At 37.7% G+C, this 11,652-nt stretch overlaps 1 protein-coding gene across 4 annotated transcripts; it reads left to right on the forward strand.

The window, feature by feature from the left end:
* Window positions 1-997: 997 nt before the first annotated feature.
* Window positions 998-11,458, forward strand: asb18 (ankyrin repeat and SOCS box containing 18). Of its 4 annotated transcripts, none has more exons than XM_057336617.1 (5): window positions 998-1,202; window positions 8,431-8,698; window positions 8,824-9,337; window positions 10,423-10,536; window positions 10,976-11,458. In XM_057336617.1, exons 1-5 carry the CDS (start codon window positions 998-1,000, stop codon window positions 11,159-11,161), a joined length of 1,287 nt encoding a protein of 428 aa, XP_057192600.1. In that variant the 3' UTR covers window positions 11,162-11,458. The 4 variants fall into 4 exon arrangements, with proteins under 4 accessions (XP_057192600.1, XP_057192601.1, XP_057192598.1 ...); XM_057336618.1 differs by lacking the exon at window positions 998-1,202 and adding an exon at window positions 5,110-5,215 and having other exon boundaries at window positions 8,514-8,698; XM_057336615.1 differs by lacking the exon at window positions 998-1,202 and adding an exon at window positions 5,576-6,106.
* Window positions 11,459-11,652: the final 194 nt, after the last annotated feature.

The following is an 11,652-nucleotide window of genomic DNA, read 5'->3' on the forward strand; positions in this document are numbered from 1 at the left end:
ATAAATTCTGTTGTCTAGAAAAGTACGTATTTATTTATTTGATTATTATTTATTGATTTGATGATTTTATGACAGAATGATTTCTTTAATGATAAAGAATTTGATTCTTTGGTTTAATTAATTATTTATTGATTTATTATTTTACAAACAATACTTTGGTCCTCTACTTTACTTGTCTCATGGTTTCAGAAACGTCAATATTTGGAGATACTGTAGGCTACAAACTGTAGCTATAGTGACTACACACATTTACATAAACTAAAACGGATACAATACTATTAGTATCAGTAATAAAAAAAAACTCTGCAAAGCATGTTCTCCTACAGGGGGCGTACCGTGATGTCAGTGAGTTTATCTTAAAATGTGTTACAGCATATTGATTTAAAATCTTTTTGTTATTTAGCAATTTCAACCATGAAATAATAGTGCGCCTGTTACATTTTGTAATTATGAAAACATTGTGTTGTACATCGAGTTGCTTTGTTGCTTTATTCACAGACACATTTTAATATATTGTAGTAAAAATAGTGTAAACTGATGTCCTGATATTGCTGGCCAGTTTAATGTCTGGTAGGAAAATGTCTGCACTTACTGTCTATAAAATCCACACTTACTGTCTATAATCCACTGTCACTGTTATAATCCACCTTTCCTAACACCACACTATAGTTAGAAACATGTCTCCTGAATGACATCCTAAATGTCTGACCTATGACATCTCAACATCTCATCTGATCTGTTAATACACAGAGAAGTTGTTGGTAATTTTATAAAGTTGAAACTATAGAAGTTGGAAACTACTCAACTAATCAGCTCCTTTTTCTGTCCAGAGACAGTTTTCCCAATATGAATGCTCATCCCAGTCTTATAAACATTTAGATCTTCTTACAGTCTGAGCTGTCTATATTTAGACGTTACCACTGAGAACAACAACAGGTCACCAACATATGATCCTTCATACAGTCCCAGCATCAGTGTAAAAACATGTTATGAAACAATGTCAGAAGACATTGCATTGGATTACACTCTGGAATCTGAGTTTGTTCAGACTCTTAAAGAAGCACAAGGTAAGGGTGACCATCAATCTGTACAGACTCTTCTGAGAGAAGCAAGCAAAGAAAATCCTGATATCATCATCGAGTTGTCAAATGATGATTGGATGAAAGACCCTGATGTTGAGCTCCCCCCGGCTGTACTCTTGGGTAAGTACAACACAAAGATCTTGATTATGAATGATGATGCTTTCATGAGTGTGCAGAGACATTTAAAGGAATTTGGAGTTGATGATGAAATAGACTAAGGAAGGTTTTCAGTTTGTGTTTTACACTTTTTTTGACCAGATTGATTTTCTAGTATCATAGGCCTATTCATATGTAACATGAAAATCGCTGATTTGAATACTTAAAGATACATAAAAATACATGTAAATTTAAAATCAAACCAAATTGTCTCTTTGTTGTTTGATCAGTACTTTGTAGAATCAGGGTTTTCTTAAAGGGACAGTTCACCAAAAAAATCTGTCATCATTTATTCACCCTCATGTTATTTAAAACCTGATTCTTTCTACTGTGGTAAACAAAAGAAGATATTTTGAGAAATGTCTCAGCGGTTTAAAGGAGAAGTTCACCTCAAAATAAGCCCCCATTGACTTTCCATGGTAGCCATAAAATTTACTATGAAAAGTCAATGTGGGCTTGTTTTGAAGTGAACTACTCCTCTAATGTCCATAATGGAAGTCAACGGGGTCTCATGTTGTCTGCTTACCAACAATTTTCAAAATACCTCTTTTGTGTTCTGCAGAAGAAAGTGAGTGGAATGACATGAGGGTGAATAACAAATGACAGGTAGTTCACCCAAAAATGAAAATTCTGTCATCATTTACTTACCTTCTTGTCATTTCAAACCTGTATGACTTTAATCCGCAGAACACAAAGGAAGATGTTTTAAAGAAAGTATGTTACCGAACAGCACTGGCACCCATTCACTTCTGTTGTATGGACACAAAACCAATGCAAGTCAATGGGTGCCATTTAAAATGCTTCAGAATATCTTCTTTTGTGTTCTGTGGAAGAAAGTCAAACAGCTTTGAAATGACAAGAGGGTGAGTAAATGATTACAGACTTTTCAATTTTGGGTGAACTATCACTTTAATTAAATTTTATTTATATAGCGCTTTTCACAATATGCATTGTTCCAAAGCAGCTTTACAGGAGAAAATAGGAAAAATAGGAAAAACAGAAAAACACAGAAAATGTAATTCACAGCACAGTGCATGGTGTTTATAGAACAAGCAAGATCATTCTAGTAAATAATATCTAATAAATGCAGTCTCCCGGTGAGCAAGCCAACACTGCCTTGTGGCGAGGAACACTAAACTCCAATGATAAATAAATGGAGGAAAAAAAACCTCGGGAGAAACCAGTCTCAGCCGGGAGAGCCAGGTCTCCTCTGACGTGTCACAGCTGCACTCAGTGACTTTGATTAAAAGTTACTGAGTAAATGTTCATGAAAAATAGGGAGAGCTTGTTAGTTGTGATTTAGGAAATTTCATTTGTTGAAACTGTTTAGGTCTAATTTGGTCTTATATTGTAATCGATATCAGACAACAGAGGAATGTTATAAGCAGGGAAAATAGTAATGGCGTGATGTAACTGAGTGCAGCTATAACTTCAAACTGCTGTCATGTTAAGTATTGTAAATTTAGCATTATAAAATGGTCAGTTCTGGTCCTTGATTCTGATTGGCTAAACTGAGTTCTAAGCCGTTATAAAATACCCCGATTTATAACGGCTGACCGCACTACATAGCCTAAATATCACTTTATTTTATGAATGTCAGGAACGATGGAGACAGAACCCAAGTGCAGGCAGTTGAAGGGTTAACAAAAAATACTTTTATTAATAACAGAAATAAAAACCCACGATGGGGAAAACGGTACCAAACAAAATAAGTTATAAAACTAAACTACTTTCTGCAAGGGGGATAAAACAAACACAAAGAATAATCCAAAAGAATAAGTCCAACACGAAAAAGGAAAGTCCACAGCAAACAGGAACAAGGAATCTGGAACACGAGGGCAAGGTAAACAAACACTGGAGGTACAAGGAACAATGCAACAACGAGGGACAAAGGGAACTGAGACATTAAATAAGGAAACATTAATGAGGGGAGATTGCACGGGGACGAAGACGGGCAGGTGACAAGACTCAACACTAATGGGAACGGGCGGGAAGATGATGGAACAGGTGAGAGGGATGAAACACTAATGGGAGACTAACGGAGAAACAAGGGGGCGGAGCTAAACGAAAGACAGGAGGACACACGGCGAAATGTCAAAACAAACCGCCACGTGTGTCCACACAAGACGAAACACACACACAAGACATGGTACTGTCACGACCCTGTCCACAAGACACGAAAACTCAGAATAGGAAGGACAGGATCCTGACAATGAAACCTTGCTACACATATGAAATAACCGTTTTATAAAAGCAATAAGCCCCGCGAAGCAGTTTTTTAAGGCTTTACTTTAAGGCTAAACAAATCACTGCTATCAGTGTCAAAATCTAAATAGCTAACTTTCAACGTGAAGTTGTTTTGCTTTTACATCTCACAGTATATCTGAGAATCTGAGAGCCATGAAATGCTCATCAGCTCAACGGGAGATTCTAAATAAATCACAGATACCTAGAGAGTATGTGTAACAATGTCAATGACAACGGGACGATGTCACACGGAAACTGGAGTAGGGTGAATGAATTTAATATAAAAAGTGAACTCAGGAACAAACAGGGTAATCCAAACGTGCTAGGGTGAAAATCCAAAACATCCAGGGAACAAACAGAGAACAGCAAAAACATCCCCAGAACAAAACAAGGTAATCCAACGGGTAACAAATCTTCCACGGAAACATACATACATACATTACATTAATACCAGACAAAGAACCAAGGGCAAGTGAGAATACATTTGCCCTGCATTCCAACTGGGATATATCGCCCTCCGAAAGACCCTTCGGAGTGACAACAATCATGGCCGCCATACTGAAGGGTCATTCCAAACCGAAGTGCTCATAACTGGCCACTTCAAAGAGCCCTTCAGAATGAAGGATTTCGAAGGGTACAACTGATGGTCACTTCGGGCTCCCATGATTCTTTGCGCAGATTCTTTGCGTGGCGACGCCACCCCCTTATGGATGCGGGATGATGACGCAGAAGGGCACTTCAAGAAACAGTTGATTGGTCCCCTACACCCTTTAACCCTTCAAAGCTCTCACTCCGGAGGGTAAACCATTCGAAGGGCTTAGGGCATAGGGATGAGCCCTTCGAAATGGATAGTGTCCGGGTAATGGGGTGCAGGTGCAAAAGTCAATGATGAGGGACTCGTGAGGGAGCGTGAGAAAAGGACATCCTGGGGAAAAAATGGGGAAAACATACTAAGGGACCGAGAGAGTGTTACAGTATGTCAGGGGTCAGGTATGTCAGGTAACTAGGCCTAACATTATTTTCTAATGCAATCAAATTTATAGCAGGCACATCAAGGTCTGCTCAGTAGCCGTTTGGGTCCTACGGCGCCACGGACAGTTAACATATGCGGTCCAGTAGGAGCGATCTAATCGGGTCCTCCCTCACTCACTTACCGCCCAACAACCAGCATATGAATGTTGAATGTTAAGAATTCAGCGAATTTTAGGAAAACATAAAAAGCCCTTTACTGATGGGAAAAGAGTGTATGGAGGCTTCTGTGAAACACTTTTAGAAGGAAAATAAAGACATGAACTAAAATAACATATTAAACAAACCCCCCTTTCAGCTGCAACAGCCACAAGAAGAGCTGAAATGTTATCAGAGGATGATCAGTCGCAACTTGATGCTTCTATTTGTTAATCTCAGTTCAGCAGAAAACAACACTTTAGTTTTCTTTTAAAGTTGTTAATGTTGAAATGAATGTATGTTCAGTGCAGGTTTAGAGATGAGGGCATTTTGCACATTTTCCTTCATTATATTGTTGTCAGACATTGTTATGCCATCATATAGATATAAAAAACATCTATTCATATTTTTAGGTATTTAATTGTCCGGACCTCGGCTGGTAAGGAGGGTTCATTAACTGGACCTCAAGCAATTTTAGTTGAAGACTCCTGCAGTATGTCCCTCTGCTAAATCCAACCCTTGTGTTTATGACTACAGTGCTTTCAATGGAAGGACACACTAAGGTGAATGTAACGACTACATTTATATGAAATCTGCATGCGAACTGCCTATAAAATCAAAGCAAAACATTGAAGCTTATAACTCACTGAGGCATGTTTTACTGTAAGTGAGCAGGTCAGTAAACTTTCATTCCTGAAAAGCTAAATGTTTGTATCAAGGACAATGATGCCCTTCCACACTGGAATTAGAGTTGACAGTTCGGGGCACTTTTGGAATTAAGGTCACTATGTAAAGTACTCACGTGGATGACATTCCCGGCCAGACGTGGGGCTGGTGTGATTGGAGGACAATGCAGTCATACCTTATGATTTGTTAAAATAGAGCATCTGATTCTATTTCTGGACAGTGCAGAGGTGATATCACCAGCAGCGCTTTCCACTCATCTGTGCATCTGGCATATTTATCGGAATGACCTCTCCGAAGACTTTGTCTCTGCTGTGTTGTTGATGCAAACAATGATCGAGGCACTCTTGTCATGCAATTGCCTTGCCATTTGATCACATGGCATCTGTACTAAAAATACATGTTAGAGCAACAGTGATAATATAAATAGCCATAAAAACAGGCAGGTAAGAATCGAGCAACAAAGCAGATAGTGTCGTCACATTTTTCAGCGATGCTCTCCCAAGGCACTGGGACGTGTGCGGTGAGTCGAAAGGCCAATTTCTTGACAGAGAGAAGGCGGTCATCTTTAAACAGTGATCAGAGGGTTGGGAGAGACAGGTCCAAGGGATATAAACAACCAGGTATGGACTTCTTATGTCCTCCTGTTCTTCATGACCTGCTAACCCATCACTGGAGAGATATGCAAGATGGATTTTCAGATGCAGATGATGTGAACAAAGTGCTAGAGTTTCAAAGCGATGAACTGTTGTGGACAGCTCAAAAACAAGGTGAGATATGATGAATAGGTCGGAGACACAAAAATGAGCGCCTAATGTTTGTTCGGGAGGAAAAAGAGTGAGTGTTGGTGTATTTGAGACTGCATGTGTTTAGCATTAGTGCTTTTGTCTGGCACATACATCTTTATGCATTTATACAGTTTTTTTTCAAATATCACTAAAATTAGATAATAAGTTTAGATATTATATAATAAAATAATCCAACACCAAAGCATAACTAGGTGACTTACTATAACTTCATTAACACAACACATGCACAATGTCTAACAGCCAATTACCAGTTTCAACTATGCCGGTAATGACCTGCTGTAAATCTGAATATCAGATGGACGTGTATATGATATACTGTAGACAGTGGACAGCATGTCTGCTCACAAACACCCCTCGCATTCCACGCAGACCTTTTTGTAAAGCGAGACATGAGACATGCTGACATATTTGAGCTGTTCGTGCAAGGATAACAAAGCTCGCCTTTTCCAAAATAGCCTAAACATCGCTTAGAAAGCTCTTAACTCATTGTGATTTATACCGCCTGTGGGAGATACCGAATTACTGGGAGAGGAATTTGTATCGAGTTGGCACAGGATTTCCAAGGAATTATGGTAATCTTCTGCACAAATGAATGCCATGCACAGATCAATACTCAGGGGTCCTGATTCGAGGCACTGTTTGGCTCTGTCTCTATGCAACACTGAATCCTACAAACCATTCTGCAGATTCCACTAAAGATTTTTCTTGTGTGTGGTCGGAATGCCAAAATGATCTTATGCGAAAAGAGATTACATGATTGCACTTATCTACTATCATTATCTAAGATGTTATGCTGCAGGAACTTTAGGGCATCCGTGGAGGTGTATAGCTTATAAAATAAGATCTGTTTAACAATGGAGCATGTTTTAGATGTTTCTGCAGAGACAGGTCTATTGTTCAAATAAAACATGGATGTTGGCAGCTCAAAGGATTTAGACTCTATCTCATACAACTCCAACTAAATATGGAGCCTTTAAGCTATGAGCAACTGATAGAGAACAATGGCTTACTAAAAATAGAGGCAAAATAGAGCTTGAAGTCATAGGAAAAACATGACCGGCACTATATAAATCAAGTCTTTGAAAGTGTTAGTCATTTGAAAAGGTAGCAGGAGATGCTGAGAACTATGCGCTTTGAGAACCTCTGCTCCACCGTGCAGTTGAATGGATGGCAGGCTCTGCTGGATGATAACAGCGAGGCAGGGCAAGATCATTGGGAAAGAGCTCATTCACGGTCCTTACGACTGTACAGAGCCGTAGTGAAGGGGGACACCAGAGGGCTCCGCAAACTCCTTAAAAGGAATTACATTGATGTTGATGTATTGTACAATGTGAACCGGGAGGAACTGCAGTGGCAAGCTCATCCAGACACCACATTTGGACCTTCAGGTAAAACAAGTCATGGATAGGAACCTTGGAGGTTTATTGGAAATCTAGTAATATTTTTGCACTCTGCTGATGAATGAATGCTGATGGACGAATTGCTTGGTGCATCTTTCATTTATCAAATGTAATTGATATTGATATGACACAACTAATGTAATAATAATACAGGAAACTAGAACAAAGATATCCAGGTAGAAATTAAGATGATTTTAATTTTCCAAAGACTTTAGGATTGCCTCACTGTTTAATTTTACAGAATTTTCCTGTATTTTTTCACATATTTTTCACATATACTGTCCAAAAACCTGTTATTTTATAGACTTTTCACAGAAAAAGTTTACAATCTTTTTTTACAGGAGGGAAACTGTTGTTTTAAGGGTTTGTTTCTACCAGAAAATGTCATCTTTTTCACAAGATTTTTTATACAGTCTATTTTTGTACAAAATAGAAGAAAAACACACAAAAAAAATATTTCTGGCGCCCCCCCCAGCTGACGGAAATTTCAATTTTTAACATGATGTTTTTTCATTGCTGTCTTCAATCTATCCTTTATATGTTAATGCAACAATGTAAAATTTTGATAAGCACTATAAATAATTTAGGATTTATTTGTGCCAGATAACGTGCTAAATATCAAACACATCAGCTTACTTAATATCATTCTTTAATGCAAAATGTTTAATTATTTTTCATTCTTATCACTTTTCAGGGTTTTTTTTGTATAGAAATTAAAAGTAGAAATTGTTTCTGACACAAGTCGGTCTAGAAGAACTCATTCATTTGTTTCTTAAATAATGAATGGCTTCGAATACTTTTTTTTAACTCCTCTTTGTAAAATCATCACCTTGGTTTATTCAACCTATCACAGCTTACATGATCTGATACCGTTACCCATTTCAGGTCTTTGGTCTTTGGAATATAAAAGAGAACTGACAAGTCCACTTTGCATTGCTGCTGCACAAGGTTTTACTGAATGTTTGCAGTATTTACTGGAACACGGCGCACACCCCAACCTTATCGCTGGAGGAAAAGCTGCACTTCATGAGGCCTGTGCAAACGCCAACACTGAATGTGTGGAGCTTCTGCTGGAACATGGAGCAAACACCAACCAGACCACAGAGGAGGGAGTGACTTCCTTACATCTCTGCAGGACACCACAATCACTACGGTATATAACAGCTTAAAACTAAATAATATTGCATTATTATAATTCTAAATGGACTGGAGAATAGAAGAATAAAAATATAAACAAAAATACATTATATAAATATATATATATCATTTTTATTGTAGTTGTGCAAAAGCCTTGGTGAGATATGGTGCCACGGTGAATTTATCCAGTGAGGAAGATGACGAAACACCATTGCACGTGGCAGCCAAGCATGGGCTGCTCCACCACGCACAGCTTTACCTGCGGTTCGGAGCCTGTGTGAATCATGTCAGCTCCACTGGTGAAACACCACTAGGCGTCCTTTGCGGGGTGACTCCAGAAAAGACAGACGACAGCCAAGATGACCATTACCTTGAGCTCTGCCATCTCCTCCTGGATTATGGCGCTAACGTTAACTTGGCTGATAAAGAACGGCGCAGTCCTCTACACAAGGCGGCCCGTAACGTTCAGCATAAGATTTTGGAGCTGCTATTGTACCATGGGGCTGATGTTAATGCTATTGACTATAACGGGTGTTCACCGTTGTCTAATGTGCTTCAGAGCTCTGTGGTTCGACAAGAGTGGCATCCTCACATAGCTGTTCAGACCCTGTTAAATCACGGCTCGATTAAAGTATGGCCACAGGCACTGCTGAAGGTAATCACTAATAGCATTGCAATAGGATCAGGGCTTAAAAAGAGACGTTTCAATACAGCACATTACACAATCCTCAATCGTATTACGTTTTCATTAAACATACAATAAACCAAAGTCTCAAGAGAGCAGATACAGATAAAGTCGGTATATTCTACTAATTTGTCAGATATTTCTTTTGCATCTCCCATTGTTGACTTCAAGTGCATGATAGTAAGTGTTCTTAAATAAAGTTTATTTTTAAGTATACTTTATGTAGTAAGCATACTAATTCTAATGCACTAGTGGTATACTATCTGAATACAACTTTAGACTAAATTGCCCCACTTTTTACATTATAAAAGCATACTTTAAATATAGTAAACATTGAGTACACAATTAGTCTACTATACTGTACATTACATTGTTTTTGTACGTCATTTATACTACAAGTAACTGTACGGGTATATTTATAGTGTACTATACTAGTTCAATTTATTGCACATTTTTAGTTCATAAAAGTACACTTTGAAGTATACTTTCTTTAGATTACTAGTATACTTGTATGTTTTCTTTACGTAAACCCAATCCTTGCCATTTACTATTTAAATATTATTATATTGTTGTTACTAAATGAAGATAGTTAACAAAGTGCTATTTTAAGTATACTTCTGAGAAGAGTATAAAGTAGAAATTAGACTGAACCCTGATAGCACACTACATCTGGCAGACGTCTAATTGACGTCTGCATTTACATCTGCAGAACATCTGCAATACATAGTTTGCTCATCTGCAATACATCTCAAGAGTCGTCTGCTGTCAGATGTCATATAGACATCTATAACATGTCTGTAAGATGTTTAAGATTTAGAGTGGATGTAAAACTGCTCTTTCTAAGATGTTTAGCAGATGTTTTTACACAGCAGATGTTTTCCAGATCTCCAGATCTTGAGCAGACGTCTTTCAGACATACGTGTGCTAGTTGGGAAACTATACTTTCTTATTTTTAGAATAAAATGTATACTAATAGCACAACTGCATGTGGTAAGAGTTGTTGTTTTGTAAAATCAGTGACTGTTGATAAAGTTACTGTTCATCTTTTCTTTTAGGTATTAACAGCATGTGCAGAAGCACCCAAAACTGTGGAAATCCTTTTCAACTCATACACGCTTGTTCCTGTGACCTCCAAATGGGTTGAAGCCATACCTGAGGATATTTTTCTTGTAAGTGTTTCAACATTTCATCGTTGTGTTTACAACTAGAGTAAAAACGTTGAATGTTCTGGTTTTGCATGGCTAAGTCCTTGGTCAACATGTTTATAAACGTCATTCTTGGCTCTTAAACAACAATTCTGTCAATCTTGGCAAATTAACCATAACTATAAATATGAATACATAAATTAAGCAAGTCCCTAACCCCAAGATAAATGTAATCCTAACATCATAACTTCACCAGACCCTAAAATCTCAATGGTTGCCGGGAATGTTGTCCCAGGAGCATGCAGAACAAAATCAGGTTCACCTAGCTCATCTCTAAAAGTGCATTAAACAAGGCTAATTTCTTATAGGATAAGCAAATCAACATGACATTGACTCAATATCTAAATGTTAGCTGTATTGCTGTCACATGCAAAACGATACAATAATGCATTCTTTTATTCAGCTTCACAGACCCTTTTATGAGTCTCTTTTTGCACTGGAGTACAAACCTCGTAGTTTACAGCATCTGTGTCGGTCTGCACTGAGAAAACACTATGGGAAGCACTGCTACTCATTCATCCCAAGACTCCCCGTGCCGACCCCTCTACAACAGTATCTCCTTCTGGAACCTGAAGGCTATGTTGACTAAAGTCAAGCATTGTTTTTGAGAGTAGCCATTTTGACTTGTGACAAATGTGACTGTCTTTAATTTCACTTTCTGAAATCTAAAATCAGTACACAGGGACAGAAAATGTATTTCTTGTTTTCACTTGCACTCTTATTTTTATATATTTGCTATTTTAGTGTAAACACAGATTTTAGTGTATATAGGCTCACAGGACAGATTTTCTCACAGGACATTATGATGATATGTTGCATATTTAAGTTGACTGTGGTAAATACACCATATGACTGATTTGTTTAATATTTCATTACAAAATAGTTTTCCCTTGAATAAAATAACATTTAATAAAATATGATTATTCTGTAATAAGTGTACATAAATGTTTTAATGATTGCATGTGTGTTTACGATAGATTGAGTTTTAATATCCATGGTTAATAATATTAAGGGTTATATTAATCTTTGTACTGAGAGATATTCAGAAAACAAGGGGAAATGTACCAACCAACCCAGGTC

This window comes from Triplophysa rosa, linkage group LG6 (assembly GCF_024868665.1).
Source record: "Triplophysa rosa linkage group LG6, Trosa_1v2, whole genome shotgun sequence".
NCBI classification, from domain to species: domain Eukaryota; kingdom Metazoa; phylum Chordata; class Actinopteri; order Cypriniformes; family Nemacheilidae; genus Triplophysa; species Triplophysa rosa.